General features: G+C 33.6%; 1 protein-coding gene across 3 annotated transcripts; it reads right to left on the bottom strand.

Moving 5' to 3' along the window:
* Window positions 1–1,362: 1,362 nt before the first annotated feature.
* On the bottom strand, window positions 1,363–19,212 carry LOC126774444 (glutamate receptor ionotropic, NMDA 2B). 3 transcript variants are annotated; one of them, XR_007669810.1, is made up of 17 exons: window positions 19,107–19,212; window positions 8,434–8,829; window positions 7,749–7,888; window positions 7,447–7,662; window positions 6,914–7,157; window positions 6,090–6,403; window positions 5,762–6,006; window positions 5,472–5,673; window positions 5,064–5,387; window positions 4,652–4,929; window positions 4,242–4,344; window positions 4,006–4,154; window positions 2,962–3,182; window positions 2,195–2,295; window positions 1,859–2,088; window positions 1,546–1,654; window positions 1,410–1,468 (listed from the first exon to the last, which is right to left on the bottom strand). XR_007669810.1 is itself a non-coding variant. In XM_050495976.1 (16 exons), exons 2-16 carry the CDS (start codon window positions 8,813–8,815, stop codon window positions 1,618–1,620), a joined length of 3,186 nt encoding a protein of 1,061 aa, XP_050351933.1. In that variant the 5' UTR covers window positions 8,816–8,829; window positions 19,107–19,212; the 3' UTR covers window positions 1,400–1,617. The 3 variants fall into 3 exon arrangements, 2 of the variants coding, with proteins under 2 accessions (XP_050351934.1, XP_050351933.1); XM_050495976.1 differs by having other exon boundaries at window positions 1,400–1,654; XM_050495977.1 differs by lacking the exons at window positions 7,447–7,662; window positions 7,749–7,888; window positions 8,434–8,829; window positions 19,107–19,212 and adding an exon at window positions 7,427–7,432 and having other exon boundaries at window positions 1,363–1,654.
* Window positions 19,213–23,093: the final 3,881 nt, after the last annotated feature.

The raw sequence follows: 23,093 nt of genomic DNA on the forward strand, positions 1-23,093 counted from the left end.
TTTGACTTTCAAAGAAACATAATATGGTAAAAATCAATTTCAATGGGTCACACTCATTAATGATTTTTTCAACTTATATCATTGCCGATACGGTGTTATTCACAAATCATCTTCAACATTAACAATAAACGTAAGATTAACATAGAAATACAATTTTCATCGATATAAACTCTTATGACAACACTATCGGTATTCAACGTATCAAGGCCACTATTAAGAAAAAAGTATTTTTCCTGAGTTCTGTTTGTTAAATTAGTATGCTATGGTATATATAAATAAAATCAAGAATAACGCGAAAATTTAGGCGAAATTGTATGGGCGAGCGAGCGACTTTGGGTGATGTGACGTCACGCGTCGATCGGTCGCTCCAGAAAAGAATTTAAGAACTCGTAACTTTAAATATTTTTAAAAAAATCATTTTTTTAGACATCGTATTTTTTACGATGAATTTCGCTAGAATTTTTTATATTTTATATCTGATTTTTTTAATATAAAAAAAATAAGCTCATCTTCCTAATTATCATAGACCTTACTCACACGTAGCCTTGAGGCGGACTGTCAATACTTGCGAAATCTTTTGAAAGATATCGAGATGAGATCATAGACAATTTTTAGTACTTTTTATAATGTTAAAATATTCTTAACACTTACTTTTCCAAGTGTTAAGCCAATACTTTTCTCTGAAGCGAATCCTGTCTATTGTAGCCGGTTTTTCTTCGTAAAGAGATAATTTTCAAAAACATAAAGCTAATAATATAATGGTTGACTATATATTTAATTTGAGTAAAAGATTAATTACTGTTTTTCTTGTCAGAAATTTATCAAAGCTGTTTATGCATTTTTTATCAACTTTATCGAATTTGAAGAAAACTTAACCAAGTGTTGAATAAATAAACATTTGGTTAAGAAAACTTAACCAAGTTTTATGAATTCAATACCGTGTGTATTGAATTCATATATATAATCATGTATATAAATATAATTATATATTTAGGTTCCTAAGCAGTATAAATAAAAAAAAACAAGATTCAAATTAAATAAAATCAAACATAGTACACAAAAAGCTAAATTCAACACAATTATCAAAATTTGGACTCCCAAATACCCATTTCAATAAATAGGAGGTTTTATGTTTTCAAAGTTTTAAAGTTTTCAAGTTTAAGGTTGCACTTATAAAATTTCCTGTACTTATTTAGTACAGGTTTAGTAGTAGTATTTAGTGTATAAAATTATTTTCCTAACGCTATATTATTTCTACCTATATATTTTATTAGGCTATAGGGAAATTGTTCTCAAACAACTAAATAAAATTTGAGTTTATACATAGGTTGGTAGTTGTCAATAAAGTCACAATATTGTCCAAAAAATATATTTTATTGTAGTAGACAACACGAGGACGCGCGCCCGGCGCCCAGCCTGCCCCGCGCGCGCTTCCCACAACAACGCTTCGCTATCTACGTCCATCTCTCTGTTTTAATAATTGGAATAATTTATTTAATAATTACAACGTTTTTTTATCTGTCCATATTTTAACATTAGATATACCTAACTTCGTCTTGTATAACTTGGTGTAAGAACAGCCTTCAGAAATTGAAAAAAAATGGCGCAATATGCGCCTCACAGCACTGTTTCCATTTCGACCCGCGTCCGCTCCCTGAAAAACCACATCATAAGTTAATCAAAAATTAGGACCAACTTTTAAGTATTCGTGAAACTGATGAAGGATGACCGCTCTTATTTTAATTATGACAAAAACTAAATCTTTACATAGAAATAAAGAAGCCGATCGAAACAGAGCCGGTCAAAATTTGTTACGACAATTTGAAATCTGTTAGTAAGCTCAGAGCCCGTGACAGACCTGGCGCGGAGGTCCCCGCAAGAGAGCGGGCGGTCGAGATCGGGCAGCAGATCGGCGGGCGCGTGTAGCGTGCGCGGCCGCGTGGCGTCGTGTGCTCGGCCCGCGGCGAGCAGCGCGGCGGCCGAGGCCAACCTGCGCGGCGGCGGCTGCAGCCCGTGCGCCGCCAGCGCTGCTGCCAATTGCCGTGCGCGTGCTACCGCCGCATCACGCTCATGTCGTGCGCGCCAAACCTGGCCGAGTAGCGAAGATTTTGATAAAGAAAATTTTAGCTACTTCGGTGAACATAGCATGCTCCTAGAATTTTATTTCAACTACAGTTTGATTTGTGATTTGTACCTGAGCGGCACAGATTGCAGAGCGGCAGTGTCCCCGTTTACCAGGACCAAAACCACGCGCCGCCGCTTCTACTACTGCACCATGGAATGTTAATGATTGTCCTAGAAGAAAAAAAAACTTAAATTGTAACAATAATATACTTAATGAAATTTATATTTTATATCTACAAATACGTTACATTTTCTAAAGGATTTAAAAAATATATTTCGTTATTTAAAAATATATTTACTATATCTTAATTACTGCTAATTTGTGTAATTTCTCATATCATTTTCTAGATTACTTTTAGTCAGATTTTCGCTCAATTCTGTTCTGCATACATCATTAACGAATTTGTAAACAGTAAAACATATACGTTACAGAGGTGATTGAAAATAGGAAAGTAAATGTCCCATAAGGTCACATTGCGGCATTTGCCCACGCCTCACAACATTTAATAAGTTGAACGGTTTTTATCCTCAACATCAAAATAGCAAAGGTCACCGTTTGCCTGTAATACGCTCTAAAAATCTTTGGTCACTTAAGACAATGAATGTTTTGTATAAGATCGGTTTCCAACTGTACTTTACATACAGATGCCCGTGTGGAATGGAGGATTGATTCTTTCCTTAAACGGTCTTTCTTGACCAAGGAGTTCAGGTAGGCTTTTTCACTACGGTTCTCTTAATGATATAATAGGAAAGAACGTCGACTGACTGTTTTAACGGCTAAATTGTGTAATGAAATAAAAGTGAGAAAATGGAAACCTAGTAAATTAGATGATTTACCCATCGATAATGACACGAGAGCACAGCATGAGCTGGCGCTGGAGGCTGCGAGATGCTCCCGCATGTAGCGAAAGTATACGTGCTCGAGCAGCAACAACAGCGCCGCTAGCAAGATGCCAGCCATCAGTAGCAGAAACGCAGATAAGAACTGCTCTAGTGCTAAAGGATCTGATGACTTGTGCTCCTGCTTGTTCGGCTTACACGTGCCCGTCATCCAGTACCTGCGACCCAATAGTTGTACTAATATAATATTATACTCAATCACGACATCTGTCGTGGATGAAATATTTATATTTCTTAGCAAGTTTTATAATAATAATAATAACAAGTGTATAATTTATGAATATATTTACAGTAAATGTAACACACTTTTTATTTTTCTCAAACTTCTATCGATCTCTACTTTATTTAATCGAGGTATTAAAGCTATAGTACCAAATAACATGATAAATAAATATATTTTTTAGTTTTATTAACTCACTTATTAACTTATGAGTATTAATATCTTAATTTATAGATTATTTGGAAAATATAAGCATCTACAAGAAGGTTAAAATTTAGATAGTCAGTATTTATATCATTCTCTACAAAAATAAACTTGTCTCGTAAATGGTACTGGGAAGCCAGAGAGCATCACATTTGCTTAATACCTACTAAATATGCCATACCATGCTTTGATATTCTATTAATTTTATCGAACCTATTAGTATTTGGAATACACACAAACGACTTATAAGTTTTAAAAGAAAGAATAAAGATACTGAATCGTATGCTTAAAAATCACCCAACAATTTTTTTTATGAATATATGTAATAATATGTCTAAAGAGGTAATAAATATAATAATTGTCTATGAACATCTTAATAACTATAATTAAATAATGTTTTGTTTAAAACTGAAAGTAGATGAATTCGTTTGATCAACGAATACTATAAATAAAACTGGTTCATTATGTAATTTGAGTCAGATGTGAATAGCATATACTTAGAAAAAGGAGATAAAATACATTTCTTAATGCAAAAAAAGCAAATAAGTTAAGCCTACCTGCGTAACCGCTCTAGGTCACCATTGGAGCGTAAATCAAGTAACCTCTTATTAAACATGCTCAGGTATTTAGAATTTCGCGTAAATGCTAATCCATAGCCAGACATCGCGTACCACGAGCCTACTGTTAACAACCGGCAGTCCTCATCCTACAAAAACGATAAAACTAACGTTAGTAAGGTGCAACTGCTGAAGAGATATGATCGTCTATAATTTCAATTGTTTCGCAGACTTACTTGTGATACAAGGTAGTCCAACACAGTACCGTCGTATATAAACGCGTCCAGTTCTCCGGTAAGAACACCCGTTACACCCGCACTCACCGTGCTGCGGTTATATCTGAAAGTTTTTAAAAGTGCTCTAAACAGAGTAGAATAGACATTTCATCCATAGTATTGTATATAATATAAATACTATATAATTTTTAATGACCATAATACATATTTTTGTTTATATTAAGAATATTTTTTAAATTTATAACAGATAGGTAAGCAGAAAGTCGAAAACTTCATTGACAACGTCACATTGATTTCTTCTGTCGAACTTGACATCGTTATTGCTCCACTATAATTTATCTAGTTCTGTCAATAGCTAAAACTTTGACCACACTACTACTAACTATCGTTAAGTCGCGAACGGTACTCACGAGGACATGTATGCGTGCGGCTCGGGAAAGTACTTGGCGAGAGTGGCGTCCGTGTGAGACCACGGCACTGTGCCAAACTTGAGCGCGGGTCGTTGCGACAGCGGACGCGCGATGCGAGGATCATCGAGCCCGCTTAGCTCGTGGAACTCCTCCCGAGTGATCATGAACGCAGCCAGGTTCGCGGTGTATATCGCGAGAAACACAACCGCAAACATCGCCCACATGTTCGTCATAAAGCGAGCCGTAAAGCCACGTGGCGAGTCCACATGGACCGATGCCTGTTCGCGATGAAAAAGAAGTTATATGTGTGTCATGACAACATCGTTGTGTCCGATATGGAATATAAATTACAAATTGTACTCAAATAAAGTATACTTTTTATTTTTATTAATAAAAAACGATAATAATTTACCTGAAATAACACTGCCCAAACGATCCAATATGTTCGACAGAGCGAAAATCTGTTTTGAGGTATTCGTTTCGAATTGAGTCCGGTGGAGCAATCGAAACCGCTTGGAGAGAGCCACTCGAAAAAGAATATTGAAAATGTGGCTGCTTGTATAGCAACTGCTCCGACTAACATCCACGACGCTGTATCGAAGGGCTCCAGGAAGGCAGTAGGAGATATTATGCCTGTACGTTTCGCAACGACTATAGCCACTCCCGTTTCCATAAAAGGTACGCTAAAATCCACAACAGCTTCACGGTCTGAATTTATTATTAGCGACGTTAATACCTATAAAAAGCAGATTTTGAATACAGTAATGTAAAATAAGTCAACCAATTTTTATATTACTTCAGTATATATTTATGTGCTTACCATATCAGTTTTTTTGTTTACGAGCTCTGATATAAGACCATTCCACTTGCCGTGATGTAATGTGCCCCATCGCCCGTCTTCGACGCGCACTAATTCATACGTAAATCCAAGTTGTTCGGCAAGTTGTTGTAATAGATCGATACAAAATCCGCTACAGCATTGATAGAGTGAACTGTTTCTGTGCGCTGTACCCGCTTCTAATCTAAAGTTTGTAAATTACAATTAAACGCTTGAAGTAGCACGTTATGAGTAGCAAGCTCAATTTATGTATTTACATTGTAGATATTTACCCAGCAACTTCGACGTCAGGTGCCACACGACAAATTACACCTCGATCCAATGAACATCGTCCACTAACCGGATCAGGCGGAGCGAGGTTGATATATGGAGGTTCTTCGAGGAAAGTTATACGCATATGAAATTTTTCTGGAACTCCTTGAGGAGGCGTATGGAGCCCTCCTGGCCACACTATATCCTTTATTACTAATCGTTCTTTTGGATAAGAGTTCCAAGTCCCAATTTCCTCCCATACGAGCTAAAATAACGAAAAATCTTTTGAAGTAATCTAAGGCAGATATTTCTTATGTTCCGACGTTGAAAATTTCATATAATTATTACCTGATCACCTAATGTTGGTCTTAGGTTCATTATCTTAAGCTCAACCGCTCGAAGTTCTCCATCTGGAGTGAATTCTATGCTAGGCCTGCTCGATTCGCCTTCCACACTCACGTTACGCAAATGTCGATAGAACCTTTCTCCGGTCGACCATCGCGCCTCGCCTGTACCGACTCCACTACAAGAAAGTCTAGTACCAAGAGGATATCGAATATTTTCCGGTTCAGAGACATAAGACTCAACACCGTAGGCAAATACCTTAACTGCTGTTGCTATCTCAGCAATTATTGATGAACTCGATGTATCAAAATGAACACCTGAAAATTAAAAAAAAACAGTAAAATATACTGTATACATATACTGGTAAAATGTTCAATAAAACCGTTAATAGGTAATAAACGATATACATGACACTAATGCTGATACATTTGTTGATCATCTGCATAAAAGTGTTTGAAAGTAATTATTATACGAATGGGAGGAATATAGGATGAAAATAGGATTAGGAAGAAGGAAAAAAATGAGTATTTTTTGATACAAAAAAGTCAAGGCATAGGTTGAGTACATATTGTACAAAATTCTAAAATACATAGTAACGGAACTATAGTCTATTCTAATCAAAAGAGGAGCAAAGACAAACAAACAACTTTAGATATTAAATTGACGTCAAGAATCGAGGTCGAGATCTTCAATAATTAACATAAATTAATTTTAATTATAATCACAGGAATATGGGATTTTTTATCTCAGTTCGCTGGCGGGGTAAGCATAGGAGGGAGAGTAACATTTTTAATAGAGTGATGTGCGACATAAAATTTGTAACATACCTAGCATGCCAACTGGAAATTTATTTGGTTGTTGCATTGAACCAAGAACGCTTTGTGTAACGATCCAAACAAAATTTTCTCCAGTGAGATGGAGGTCTCCAGCTGACGATAGTATATCAGCAGCTTCTTCTTGTGTAGCATATAATAGCATTACACGAGCTTCGCTCGTTACCAATTCATTCAAAACGGCTGCTTTCTTTTTCTTTACTACAACCGCATTAAGTATTGTAAACTTAAATCGATCCTGTAAATAATTTAATAATTTAAAACATATTAACATAAATGTTTTAATAAACTATGTACAGTCATTTTATTTATATATTCTATAACTAAAATAAAAAAATAAAAAAAAAACAAAATACGCATTACAAAATTATAGAAAAAAAACTAAAGTGTAAATTAAAAAGTGAAAAAAAAAAGAATTTAAAACTTGTTAAATTCTATAACATTATTAAAATCAATTTAATATTACAAGTAAGTATAAGAATTATATAGTTAAATTTAAATATATACAGTTAAAATTTTAATTATACTTGAAGTGCTGTAACCCTCTCCCTGACAGCTTGTATGAAATCATCATGTCCAGCAATAGCTGAAGTGACGACGCTAAATTGATGCCACTTGTATCTCTCGAGTATAGATAGCATAGCTGCCGTCTGATGTTCAATCGTTGGCGCTAACTGGAGCCGTAAAGATGCGTGAGACGCATGTTTCTCAAGACCGCTGTTATCTGCGTTCCATGCAATAACCTACAGAATGAGTGACATTTTTTAAATTAACTAAACCTTATAATGGTTATTTTATTCGAAATCAAATAGGTAAAATAAAATTTTACCGGTATGCCAAGGTATCCGGCAAGTTGAAGAAAATATTGCGCAGAGGCAGTAGAACGCCCATATTGTTCATGATTCATAAGATATAGTATTGCAGATACGTTCACTGCTAAAAATTCCTTACACAGCGAGTCCAAGATAGCTGTAAGCATTCAAGTTAAGTGTAACGAAAGTGTTCAAAGTAATTGGCCCATAACTAGGCCCATAAGTATGTCAATATTACTAAAATATTACTCTTTTTTTTCTAAATAAGTATTATAATGTTCAAAATATAATGATTTTTTAACGTTAAAGGTTACTTTTTTTAAGGTTTTTTTTACAAATGGTAATTTGATGATGTCAGCATATAGGGCAGGTAGAGTTTATAGTTAGCTATAGTGTATTTCCATGGTGTCATTAACATGATATTACTTCTTTGATGGAACAGTTACAGTGATAACATATCTGCAACCTATTGATGATGTTCCAAATATCAATATAATCTTCCCTGAGCTATCTAGCTAGCTTTCTATATATAAGAATATATAAATAGAAAACTGAAAGTGAGTAGGCGTACCTACTTGCTTTACATTATAGGTAACAAGTAAAAATTCACACGTATTCGTTGATACATAGTCATAGGTCAATGCGAAATAGCTTTTATTTTATATAACAATTCATAATTATATTATTTGAATAACCACTTACACATAGGACTAGGCGTTAGGCCCTGCATAGAAAGCGTAACGTTTAGGCGCACATGTGAAAAAAGTTTGAGTTTTCGCGGCAGTTTGGATAGAGCCGCCTTCTCAGCTCGAGTATAGTCGCGTGCACCAAAGGCTTTGTGGGGCACGACGAGGGCGGCAGTGATTACAGATGGTGCACGAGGGGCTTGAGGTGCTGGTGAAGTTCGCGGGCGTCTCAGTCCATCAACGCCAAGACGAACGCCACCTCCACGTGCGCCCTCTCGCCCACCGGCCCCCGTGGCGCTGCTGCCTATTTTGATGCCACCGCCACGCTCCGCCGCCGCTCCCGTCGCCGCTAATGCGCCTAGCGCCGCCAGCGCCATTAGCGCAGTGCGCGCATGCATCTTCTTCTTTGATGCTATAAAAACATTCACCTGCTTTATTAGGGGATCTAATTTTGCATTTTAATTTATTTACTGGTGGTAGAGCTTTGTGCAAGCTCGTCTGGGTAGGTACCACCCACTCATCAGATATTCTACCGCAAAACAGCAGTACTTGGTATTGTTGTGTTCCGGTTTGAAGAGTGAGTGAGCCAGTGTAATTACAGGCAGAAGGGACATAACATCTTAGTTCCTAAGGTTGGTGGCGCATTGGTGATGTAAGCGATGGTTAACATTTCTTACAATACCAATGTCTATGGGCGTTGGTGACTACTTACCATCATGTGGCCCATATGCTCGTCCGCATTCCTATTCTATAAAAAAAAATTAAGCTGATATAAGTTGTTTTTGCTAATCATAATTAAGGTAGAATGCGCTGATTAATTAAATGATACAATAGATCACAAAGTACTCAGCTAATATTAAAAGACTAACTGTAAATTCTCCCGCGTTAAACAGTGCCGCTCTCGTGATTCACAGAGTATTCCTTATAACCTTTCTGAATATAAGTAAAGGAAATGACAATCTAATGCATAAATATATTTTATCAGATTATTAATTACTGTGATTTTTTATCAATAATTTTCATGTATTTTTCAAGTTTTATTTTCTTTGTGTTAATTCACTCCGCTAAATGCGAATTTTACATGTTAAATACATTATTGTTTTACTTTTCTAAATTACGTTTTTGTGTGACAGCCGTGGATCCTGAGCCGTCTAGTTTACACGAAGAAGAATTCATTTCGACATCGAAAACCTCGGTTGTAATCACCTTCTCGAAAATTACGACGTCCTTTCTCTTAAGGATATTGCAACAAATGCGTAGGATACGCTTTAGACGACCTGCAGTTTCGTTGTTGCTGTACGCACGATGATTACTATTTAACTCCTTAGTCCTTATGTCCATATCCTCCCTGAATAAAGCTTTCCATTTCTGCCAATGATATTTTTGTTTGCTGTCCTAGAGATGTGTGCACCTCTACATAAGTTTTTAGCTTATAGGCTATATAGTAAACAAGAGTGGGACGAATAAATAACTCTACACGCTTCATTCAGTGCATATTTTAGGTCCATAATTTCTGTGCGTGCACAGCTATCGCTGGGTGAGAATGTGTGTGTGTAGGAATAATATGTCAAAACTATAAAAAGTACTAAAAATTACCTACGATGTCATCTCGATAATCGATCTTTCATAAGATTCCACAAATATACCAATGTCTATGTCAGTTAACTCAGTGATAATTAATATGTTAATAGTAGTTAATAGGTGTATAATACAATGACTAAAGACCATTATAACAATAATACACTGTGTAATGATTATGTTATACAAAAATTATTGCATGTCTTAATTTATGTTATGTTTAGTCATATTTAAGAGTTTAAAACGACACATTTTAATATACTTGACTTGTAAGTATTTATATATGTAGTATGTAAGTAGGTATATATTTACTTTTTTTTGAAGAAAACGTAACGCTGTCGAAAGAACATTAATAACAGGCACTCGGAAAAAAATATCTTTACAATGGGACGATGCGTCAATATCAGTAATGAATTCCATTAATCAATTGTGAGAAGGTATCTTTTTCACGATAAATTCCAAATTAACACGAAGGTTCGATTCACTTGATTGAACACTTTCAGAGAAATAATTTTGATGAACACACCTAATACCTCCACCACAAATACAGCATAGTGAATTTCGCAAAAGTACCTAATATTTGTCGTCTTAATAGATCAGATAATGCTTTGAACTAAAATGTATTTACATTAAGTAATATAGGTAATGAAATCTCACCATAGATACTCGCACAATTGCAATTTAAACTTTGATAATAACGAAATAAGCAAAGAACCATTATAGCAAGAAAAAAATTTTTAGCAGGAATGATTTTCAATAAAGAAATGAATGGTTTAAGATCTTTATTATATCTCTATGATTTTAATACTGTATTATTGTCACCATACGTCTTCTGTCATGTAAATTTTATATCCACTACTTACGTGTTAATTTTTTTTACAATTAATATTTACACTTAATTGTAACAGAGTTATCCGAAATAGACACTATTCATAGATAGCCTTGTAACACAAAGATATAAATTTTACAATATTAATAAAATAAAAAATTTAAGATGCTCAATAAAGTGGTCTTATTTTTATGCGCCTAGCTATCTCCTCTTCCGATAATTTGATGATCACCAACTATACTCCTATTATTATTATAAAAATGAACAAACAAACTCGTTTGCTAATAATGCGCTACTTCGAATTTAAAAATATATTTTTTGTTGATACCGCATTTATTGAGAAAGTATATAATATATTATAATATAGGTCGGCGGGCGGCCCAATGGGCTACCTGATGTAACCTACCTGTCTATGGGCAGTGGGGTCACCACTGCCCATAGAAATTGGCGCTGTAAGAATTATTAATAATCTCTTACATCGCCATTGCATCACCGAACTTGGTAACTATGATATTATGTCCCTTTTGCCTGTAGATACCTTAAATCGCCTCAAGCTGAAACACAACGACACTTAATATTACTGTTTGGCGGCAGAGTATATGATGAGTGGATGTTAATTATCCAAACGGGCTTGCAAAAGTCCTACCACGAGGTGTTTCATGATACTAGGTGATGATACAGTATAATTTATAATTGCGAAAGTGATTTTATTTATTTATTTGTTTTATTGTGACGCTTCAACGCTACTCAACCGATCATCATGAATCATGAAGATATGCATACATATTGTCAGGGGGTACAGAAAAGGATATAGGGTGTCTAGCAATTCCTCTGTTAAAGACGAGCGGAAACTAGTCAAATAAGATATGTCAAATTATAAGTATTTAGCAAAACTACATCCGGTTTCTATGTATAGTATACATTATATACAGTATAAAAACAGCTATGACTATGACAGCTAGACTGAGCTATATTTTATTACATTCCGATTTTTTCGGTACATTTTTGTAAATCAATAAGCAATGTTTGTTTAATAAGGTTTTTATTTAATTAAATAAAGATTATTGTTTTTGTTAAATATAGTTTGGCAAATAGTTATTTTGAAATTGCTTTTAAATAAATTTGATTTTTTTTTTCAAAATTTCAATTGAATACTTTAATAACGTACAAGTATTAATTCAATTGTTTTTATGTAATTGTATTGTCTTGGATTAACTATACTATGTAAATTAACATAATGATTTAGAGTTAGTTTGATATTCAAGCAGTACCTATTTAAAGAAATAAAACAATATTCCCTGATATTAAAGGGAGCTAACAATGTTCCGTAGTCTCGGGCGAATGCATACAAGTCTACATAGGTACTCTAACTCAACAACTCTTGACAGTAACTCCACCACAAAGGTCCCGAAGAGTCGATTGCTCACTTACGTGATGCACGAATGGCTGCATATAACATGGTGAGGCAATCAAAGGTCATTTTATTTTAATAGCCGATTGTAAGACGTTAGTATTTTTTTTTTGTTAAACATACCATATAAGTATATTTTTACTGATACGGATTATTATATGAGCTATTTCAAAATGCACTCCCTCAAACAATTATTAAGGGTTCTTATGGTCAGTTATTTCAAATTAATATTACCTCACTATCTTAATACGAGTAAATCATAGCATAGGTTTAATATGTTTGAATTAAATATCTAAATGCAACTAGGCAATTAATAAAAAAAATATTATAAAATGTTTCTTTTCTGTGACAAATTGCGTTTTTTTTTCAGGAAAGGTAGTAGGTATATAGAAAAACTTAAAACTTATCTAAATACAAAGTTTTGAGCCTTGGAATATATAATGAAACGCTACGAAATTGATAGGCGTTTCCTAGACACGATGTATATACACACACAAGAATTGCTGGTTTAATATAATATTACAAGATAATACCAACGTAATGAATAGGTTTACTTTAGAGTAACGGACTTGCTTATGGTAAGAATTTATATAAAGTCAATTAACAAAACTATAGGCACTTCTGTAATGCCATATACAATAAATTCTATGAAAAATTAAAATGAAGCTTAATAAATAAAATAAGTTTTTCTAGCAAATAAATATTAGGTACATGGTCTCAAAGGTTTTTAAGATTAGATTTTAGTTTAGTTTTACAATCACTTCCTGCCTTATAAAAGCTCGGGCGCAGCCGGCTTAGGGGTGGTCTATAAACTATAATTTATAATAAAGTTTATAAACTTTATGTTTTTTGTTTATTTTATAACACTGCCTTTAAAAAATAAGACACTGTCCATTAACGCAACTATATTACGAAAGCGGCTGTATAAGTACTTAGCCTAGAAATTAAAAAGTTTTCATTGCGACAAAGTTGATCTATATTTTTCGACATAGTCGCCTAAAAGCTCCATGAACTTAGCTCATCATCCAAAGTCTTAATTCCATCTTTGTAACGATTTTATGAACGTGAAAAATTACGGTTTACATCAGACTTAAATAAAGTCATAGTCTTAATTTTTTATCTTCATGAACAAGTTTCCAGCTTAAAGAATAAGTGATAGGTGATAGACGCGCATACAAATCGTAATAAGAATGAATCAAGCTATTTCGGTTAATTTTAATCGCTGGCTAGATAAAACTACATCCTTTTGTGATAATATTTACAATGTCGTGATACTCATCGGATGGCAGAATTCAAGTTCATATCTGTCGCTATTTGTCACAAAAGAAATCCATAACCATATTTTTATGAATATTCAACAATTTCTCGACCGACTGAACTAGATACTCAGCTACCTAGCATATCCCATACATTTTTCTTTAATGATTTTATTATAAAAAATATTAATTAACCATTTCCAGAAAATTGAAAACCATATATTTTAGTCTGTAATAATTAATATATAATATATTCTTGTATTAATTTATTGATTCAGATTATTTAAGCTTTGATGCAAACTTTCAACTCCAAACCTTCACCTCAAAAAGAGGAGAGGAGGCCTTTAGCCCAGCACTGGGACATTCACAGGCTCTTACGGCAAGCTTTGATAAACGTAATTATTGATTGAGGTATACCTACTCACACCGATACTTTCGTAGTTCACTTTCCTTATAATTTAAGTTCAAATAAATTAACATAAAGTATTATTATATGTACATATGTATTAATTTAATTTTGATACGAATAGGTATATCAAAATTAATGACATGGTTATTTTTCTCGGTTCAAAGTTACAAATTGCAACGCCTCTAAATGTCATTGTAAAAAAAAAAATTAATAAGTTAACGTAAATTTTAACAGTACTGATTATTTTCCGGATAAAATAGATAAGTATCTACCACTCTCGCTACTAGACTCTCGACCCGACTTACTCGACTTACTTACGTACCTACTAGACGGTCGACTACATATATTTTTCTCCGTAGTACATATAAAACTGTTTATAAAAGTATTTAATCGATAATTTGTCGTACTCGTATTTCTTATTTTGTATGGGAATTTAATGAACATTCAAAATATTAAATTGTATCATCTTATCGGTGTAATTTTTCTAAGGACAAACCAACACATCTTTATGAACTTTCAAGCAGCTTACAAGTAGGTTTTTTTGTGTCTAAATTAGATTTGCATAGTTCAACAAGATTGTGAGCCACATATTTATTTATAAATAAACATATTATTAAAAAACAGGACACTTCGTAACACGAATTAACATGTATCGGTGTATGTAGGTATAACAAAAGTGGGTACATAACATTCGCACATTATATAATGCAAACTTAATTTAAAGTATCATATAATTTATACCTAATGTAGGAAAAATAAATCAAAATATATTAATAAATAAAATAATTTAATCAAATAAAAAAAATAGCTACTCATGAAGTAACTTTAAAGCTTATTCTCATTGTTGCGATGTATCCACCGAAAATTGATGGTTACGTTTTTCTAAAAGCACAATGTGAATCATGAATATGTTATGATATTTCATTATATTTAGCACATATACTTATAATGGGGGATTGATTTCAGAGACCAGTTTTCGCGAACGTGTTGTTAATTTTTTAGAATTGTTCAAACGGAGATATCTGAATACTCAGAACTGATAACGATATGCGATCTAGAAATTCGCTGTACTTTATCATTAAATATTTCATATAGAAAACAAAGATCAAGACCATTACATCTACTTCGAAGAGATATTAATTTAAAATCAACTAGTCATTTATGGTAAGGTTGTCTATATAAATATACATTCTCTGTCTTTTATTCAGTGCATACCATATATTCGTAAACAAACTGTAAGGGTCTTTCAAGGTTAATAATTTATTTAGATTTTTGCATTATTAGTCACCATGAATTTTCAGATTAATTAAATGTTTTTGTGTAATCTGTAGGTTGGTTAATTTCGTTTTGTTAAGATTTAGGTACCTTTAGGGCTTCGAGCAACGCTGCCTAGATAAACATCGACTCATCATATATGTATGTATTACCGTCAAACAGCAATACTTTGTATTGCTCTGTTCCTCTTTAAAGACTGTAAGACAGTATACAAACACAATGGACATTTTAGATCCCGAGGAACACAGCGCATTGGCGATGTAAGAACTGTTTAATATTTCTTAATGTTGCCAAGTAATAAATATAGATTTGTGAGTTTACTTTTCCTGATGATTATTAAATATGATGTAACTTATTATATTAGGTCCTTAAATATGAAATTAGCGTTTTGTCGTACTGAGCACTTTGATCTGAAATATCTCCTCTTTGGTTAAGAATTACAAATTCAAATTTATAAATTCATTGAGCTGGTACATTTGAGTTTTGAAAACAGTCATTCATTTGTTTTTTCCTCATTATTTTTTTCTTTGGCGTTGCTTATTACCGCACAGTGGAAAACATGAAATATCAGTATATTTACGAGTACGAGTTTTACCGTAGCACCAGTGCTGCAGAAACAGCTCGAAGGATTAATGATGTGTACGGCGCTGGTGTCGCAAAAGAAAGCACGGTACGTTTTTGGTTTCAACGTTTTCGTTCTGGAAATTTCGATCTTCAGAACCAACCCCGTGGACGGCTGGAGACCAAAGTGGAAAATGAAGAATTAAATGCTATTGTGGAAGCGGATCAATCACAAAGCATTTCATAGATAGCTGCAGGATTCGGAGTAAGTGATAAAACTGTATTAATCCACTTGAAGCAAATCAGGAAAGTAAAAAAACTTGAACGATGGGTACCTCATGAATTGAGTGAATCGAACTTGCAAACACGCGTCGACTGCTGTGTTACTTTGTTCAACCGACACAATAATGAAGGGATGTTAAATCGAATCATTACTTGTGATGAAAAGTGGATACTGTACGATAATCGGAAGCGCTCGTCGCAATGGCTGAACCCTGGAGAGCCAAATCCTGCCCTAAATGAAAATTGACTCAGAAAAAGTTAGTTGAGAGTGTTAGGTAGACTAGCGCTGGTGTCGTTCACTACAGCTTTCTAAAATCTATCCAAACGATTACGGCAGATATCTATTGTCAGCAACAACAAACCATGAAGAAAGAACTAGCCGCTATATAACCGAGATTAGTCAATCGCTCCACAACGCAAGACCACACACTGCACAACAAACGACCACTAATTTAGATGAGCTACAATTGGAATATCTGCGACATCCACCGTACTCCCCGGTCCTTATACCGTATCTTGCTCCAACAGATTACCATTTTTCCGGAATATGGACAACTTCTTACAAGGAAAAAAATTCAACTCCGATACGGCAGTCCAAACTGCCTTCAAAGAGTTTATTGATTCTCGTCCCCATGGTTTTTTTTAGTAAAGGGATCAATGTACCTATGAGATAGCAAAAGTGCTTAGATAACAATGATGCATACTTTGATTAATTAAATATATTTTACAAAAAAAAAATTGACTTTATATCCCTCTCCTACAAAACGCCAATTTCATATGTAAGGACCTAATATGTTAAAGTAATATCATATTTAAATTTGCCTTAAATTTTTATATAAATATTTACATTTTTATTTAAAGTTTATTAATATATTTAAAAAAATAGTAGATACCGACTAACCGATTATAATTTAGAATACGGCTAATATTTATGTATTTTGTATGTGGAGAACACACATACATACAATAAATAAAAAATATATATATAAAAAAATATATGTATATATTTAAAAACAATTAATATTAATTACGACGCAAACCGAAGTTTTTCAAGGAACCGTTTAGTCTTTATTTCATCAAAATTGGTTGAGTCTAACAAAAGATATAAAAATTTAAGTTTTTGTAGTTATAATATATGTTGTGGATTAAATTGCTTAGTTTTATCCTTATTTATCGTTTATTAAGATGTTCACGTATTAATTATATTAAGGTCATGAGATAGCGACGCCGTGATTGAATCGCTAGTAACCTATAAAATTCAAAAAAAAAAATTAATTTAAGACTAATAGAAAAAAAACCGAGTTAATAATTGCAACCTAAAGCCTTAAGCCGCTATGTGTTTAATTTAGTAGTAAATAAGATTACTTAGTTTAAATAAGAAAAAAATCAAAGCAGTAAGATGAATCAACAACGCGATTTTATATTTAAGGCAAATTTTAATAAGATGTATATTAGAAGGTCACTCAAATTCGAAAAATCTGGACAGCGCGATTCAGAAATTGACATTTTGAACACACCACCATCTATGAACTAATGGCCGCGACATATGTTATAAAAACAAAAAGCGTACGGTTTTATAACTTTTGATAGACTAAACCGATTTTAATAAAACAAAGACTAAACGGAACCTCTAAAAACTTCTTATTTTAATTTACTTATTTCAATTTGTAATTTTTAGCCGTTTCCGAGATTAGCCTGGACAAACAAACAGACAGAGAGACAAAAAAAACATTTTTTTTTTTTGTATATCGCAAATAGCCATATTAACTTTAAAAGAGGCAGTTATTTTGAAATCACAGACACATTTCAATTTTATTTATATGTATAGATTACTTGACTTGTTGTTGAACGGATTCTGATAATTACAATTCGTATCGTGAAATAATTTTAATTTTTTTAAAACGAAATTACTATTTTTTGTTCATCTTAGAAAGCAACCGGGTTCCGAGCATTTAAAAAAACAGTAAAGAAGTTTTATTTTTAACAGTTTTTTATAGGATTTTACAAAATTATCTATATAAAATAAAATTATTTATTGCTCTAAAAATATAAGACCTGGGTAATATTATAATTTTGATTCATAGTGAATAATTACAGTACAGTACAGTAACAGCCTGTTAACGTCCCACAGCTGGGCTAAGGACTCCTCTCCCTTTTGAGGAGAAAGTTTGAGGAATAATTACTATTTATAAAAAAAAATATGTCTACTTTCAGTTAGTAGGTACACCGTCAATTTTGACAGTGCTATCTTTAGTACGTAGCTATGTATTACCTAAATTCACTTCGTCAAATATTTAGGTAGTCGTTTATGTTTTCAAAGTACCGCACTGTTTAATATTCACACTTATTTAAAAAAAATATATGTTATAAACAACAATTAAATTTAAGTAATAGAAGAAACAAAAATATTACTCAAAGTACAAAGCCAATAGGGCGCTGGAAAATGGCGCAATTGTATAAGCTTAAAAATATATTCCAATACGTCTGTACGTAGTGTTAGGCCTACTTTTCTAAACACAAACTTACCACAATCACATAATAAAACAAGTTGGTTTTTAAAGTTTTGATATAAAAAAGTAATAGGAGAGTAAGTAATGTAAGTATCAACTGATATGGGTACATCATATTATTAAGGACCCGTCCCTTAAACGATATGTAGATAGCTACACATATTTGTTGGGTCCGGCGCCACCGTTTCACGAGATATAACTACCTATAAAACAAGTTGCCAATATTTATATGTGTAAAAAAAGCATACTGACATAAGTACATGTACCATACTTTAGATATTCGATCATTCAATTAGAGTTGTTTGAATTCAGTATTACCTACTTATACAGATAAAATGATCTATCCGGTAAATGAAAGTATTAAATTGAATCGAAAATCAGGTACATAGAATTAGGTACATAAGGATAATATTAATAACTGTTAAAAATTATTTAGATTTTTAAAGTTTAGCTTTTAAAATGATTTCTATTCCTGTTTCAAAGTGTGATTAATATTCAACATTGTCATCGATATTGATCATGAGAATGATTTTATAAATTATATGAAATGCATAAATAATTTATTTAATTTACAGTACCTATAAGCGCGGTAAGCGGCGGTGGCAGTGGCAGCGGCGGCGGCGCGGCAGCGTGCTGTGAGCTATCCACATATATCTCGAAGGCGGCGGGCCGACATGGGGTCGTTCTAGGACGGACAGTGGCGTGGCCGCCGCAGCGCGAGTACCACGCGTGTTTACGTAAGCGCCACGCCCCGAGCCACGCTCTGGCGGTGAGGGGCGCGGCGCAAAGCGCGAAGCTTTACCGGTCGCCGAACGCCGACTGACGCACCCTCATCCCTCGCGCGCAGATCTCAAACGCGCTTGCGTCAGAAAATTACAACCTCTACGCCTCCTATTATATAACCGTCTACAAAGCCCTGTTAACTGAGCATTGACAACTCACTTCACAACCGAAAGCTGTGATTAAAGACAATACCCCATTAACATGAGCTTCAAAATCGTATTATACGAGTAGTGGATTAGCAATAAGTAGCAGTTAATAATAATTTTAACGATAAAATAAACATTTTTTCACTCTAGTCAACTCTTATTTTGATTTTTCAACATTTAACCTAAGTCCTAATCCTGGTCAAGTGTCGGTACAAATTTTAATTATATTATTTCAGTGATGTAATTTGAATTTTCAATATTGCTCTGAATATTATAAAGTACTATAATGGTTTACTTAAAGATAATATTTTAGCTAATAATCCTATTGTACCTTTTATGCTTAGGTACCTACTTACCAGGTACCTAAGTATTGCAGTAGATTTTTATTTTAGTATCATTTTTTTTTTTGAATAATAGGTAGACATACAGTAGTAAAAAGCCGAGATGGCCTAGTGGTTAGAACGCGTAATTCTTAACCAATGATCGTAGGTTCAAACTCGGGCAAGCACCACTGAAATTTGTATTATTATGTGTTAAATAAAACACAGCGTTGATGACGTAAGGGAATAAGCAGTAAACTTACCGGAATCTTGCTCATGCTTTCTCTTTTTGACTCACCGCAGGACGATTCAATAGCACCTGACAAACACCTGACAGTGACAAGATTCAGGAAATCTTAGTATTCATCAGTGCCTTAACCTTGGATTAACCACGTATAATAGCAATTGCTACGGGCCCCGCGCAAAAGGGGCTCCGCATATTTGAATTCACTCATCTCTGCCTGAGCGTAATTTTTTGAGTGAAACTTATTAGACGTGGTATAGAGAATTTACTTGATATCACAAAAACGTGAAGCCAAATCGTTACACCTTTTCCTACTAAGATAATCCACGTCAAACAATAATTTTCGAAATTCAAGTGGATTAAAAAGAGTTAAGGAACACTATGAGTCACGAACGTCTGAATTATCTCGCTTTGATGAATATAGAATATGACCTGCTCAGAGAAATTGAAACGAAGTATTATTTCTAAATTTGCCCACATGAAATATAGAAAAGTTACTATGTAAATTTTTAAAAATAAAAAAGAAACAGATAAATAAATATAAAATATACAAGTAATTTAAAGTACACTATTGATAAAATATAACATAAGCTATTCCTAATAATATAATAAACATACTTTTTTAATAAATATAAACCTTGAAATATGTAATTAAACAAAATCTTATTTATCAAATTTTAGTAATCAATTGGTAGTTTCTTATTAGGGTAATCTCATCTCTGTCTTTTGTACTTGTTAGAGCCAAACAGGACCTATAGTATTCAACTGTACGATTAATCACCCACAACATTGTAACCTATGAGACCCAGAGCCGAAATACAAGGTGGTAGGTCTGGGAAAAATGCCACGGGCCCCCGACCCGACGGAGGCCCGAGAGGCCGCAAGCTCAAACTGGTCGTCAGGAGGACAATTATATTGTCAGTGGTAGCTGACATTTGCACTGTAATATTGACAGACTAGTCGTCAGGAAGACATCATAATATTGACAGCTGACATTTGCACTATAATACTGGCACACTGGTCGTCAGCTGTCAAATCAATTAAAGTTAGTCAAATAAAGACCATATTATAAAAATTCAAATAAATTATTAAGATTTCAATGCATTCATTTAATTTTTTGTCGCGATGCCAAATTGTTATATTAATGAATATTTGATTTTTAATATTTTTTTAGCAATGTCTATATAACATACCTAGGGGTCATCCCTTTCGGTTCCAACAGGATGTTGTTAACACATGTTTATATATATGCGGGATTTCACGAATTCAACCAATTTATTTTGCTTAGATTTCAATTTAACTAATAGTACTTGGCTAGTAAGTTCACTCTTTTTATATATATTTGAGAAAAACATTCGACTGTATGAGTTGATTTTTTTCAGATGATTAAAACTCTACAGAACAAATGACTATCAAATTGACATCCTAGTTCTACAGAAAAATAGATGTTATAAATTTATGGTGCAATAATAATAATTTCACTACACCAAAATAAAGGCTTCTTTATAAAATTTACTTGCAAAAAAACAAGATACCTGTTTCTTTTTAAACAATAAAAGTATAGAAGAGATTGACAGCACACGGGACATAGGCGTTATTCTAGAGTCATCTTACCTTTCGTAACCACATTGATATCATTAATCGTTCCTCGCAGTTTTCAGGTTTTATATCAAGACATTTCAATATTTTCAAAGAATCAAGCGTTACAATTTTAATTTTTAATATTGTTCGATTATCTTAGAATATTGCAGTATTATGGAATCTGGGTTATCAACTACATACAGAACGTCTTGGACGCGTACAAAAGCGCTTTCTGTGCTTTATAAGCTTTATAAACTTTTAAAGAACGATTAACACAACAACAAACAACCAATGCAAATAAATGAATGTAATGATTAGTCATACAATGTTGGACATAATATTTTTATTTAAATTAATTCATGGGTACATTTACTGTCCTGTAATTTTAGAACCAATTCCCTTTTCTATTCCACGACGAAACAGTAGACTCAATAATCGTAAAACCTTTCATTTATCTTTTGCTAGAACAAACATAGGTCTTAATTCACCAATATATAAATTGTGTTCTTCTTCTAATAATATTAGATTCGATGATGATATCTTCATTAATACTATTGCCTCATTAAAAATAGACTCAAATCATACTTTGCAAATTTAACATCATTTTATAAATCATCAGGAAAATTGTGACTTTTTCATTGTGAAAGCGCATACCTGTGTTATCTTGGCTTTAAGCTCAACAAGATTATCAGAACCCCATTTGGCAATGAGCTGTTACGTCTTATTGAGTTAAACAACAAGTTGTTTCCTCCGCCACTCCTCGATTTCCGCTCGCCTGTCTACTGCGCGTCCGTGATATCCTTCATACACTGTACTATCGTCTGCATAGCAATGTATGTTCCTAAAAGTGATTATATCATTGATATGCAAAAGAAAGAATGTGGGGGATAGCACAGATCCCTGGGAGACCCCAGCATTACATAGAATTGTGAAGCGCAACTATGGAAGCTGGCTATCCAGGTGCAAAGATGAATAGGAAGACCGTATGCGGCTGCTTGGAGAGAAGACTTCTGAGTCTAACTCTGTCAAAAGCCTTGGACATATCGTGGCTGACAGCCAATGATTCTCCCATGCTTGTCGATAGCTTCACCCCAGGGACGCTAGAAGATCACCTGTGGACCGTTTTGGTCAAAACCAGTACTGACTAAATCCGTTCAAATATGTAAGGTTTATTTATCTTTATCTTCCTTCTATTGGTATAGGGTACACAAATTTCGAGAATCTTCGAGAATAATATAATGCAATATACGATAATACTGAACATTACAGACAGAATAGCATAAATTATTGCCTTTTGTTGTTACACACTGTACTTGTTTTACTTGGTGGTATGGTATGATTATGGTATGGTTGTTAGGGCTATGTGCAAGCACATTTGGGCTTCACTAAACAGCACTACGTAGTTTTGTTGTGTTTCTATATTAACATTAGTGGATTTTTGCTCGTGATTTATAAATTAATATAACTAAGTATTTAGTCTTTTTTTATTCA

Source organism: Nymphalis io, chromosome 16, assembly GCF_905147045.1.
Source record: "Nymphalis io chromosome 16, ilAglIoxx1.1, whole genome shotgun sequence".
Lineage (NCBI taxonomy): Eukaryota > Metazoa > Arthropoda > Insecta > Lepidoptera > Nymphalidae > Nymphalis > Nymphalis io.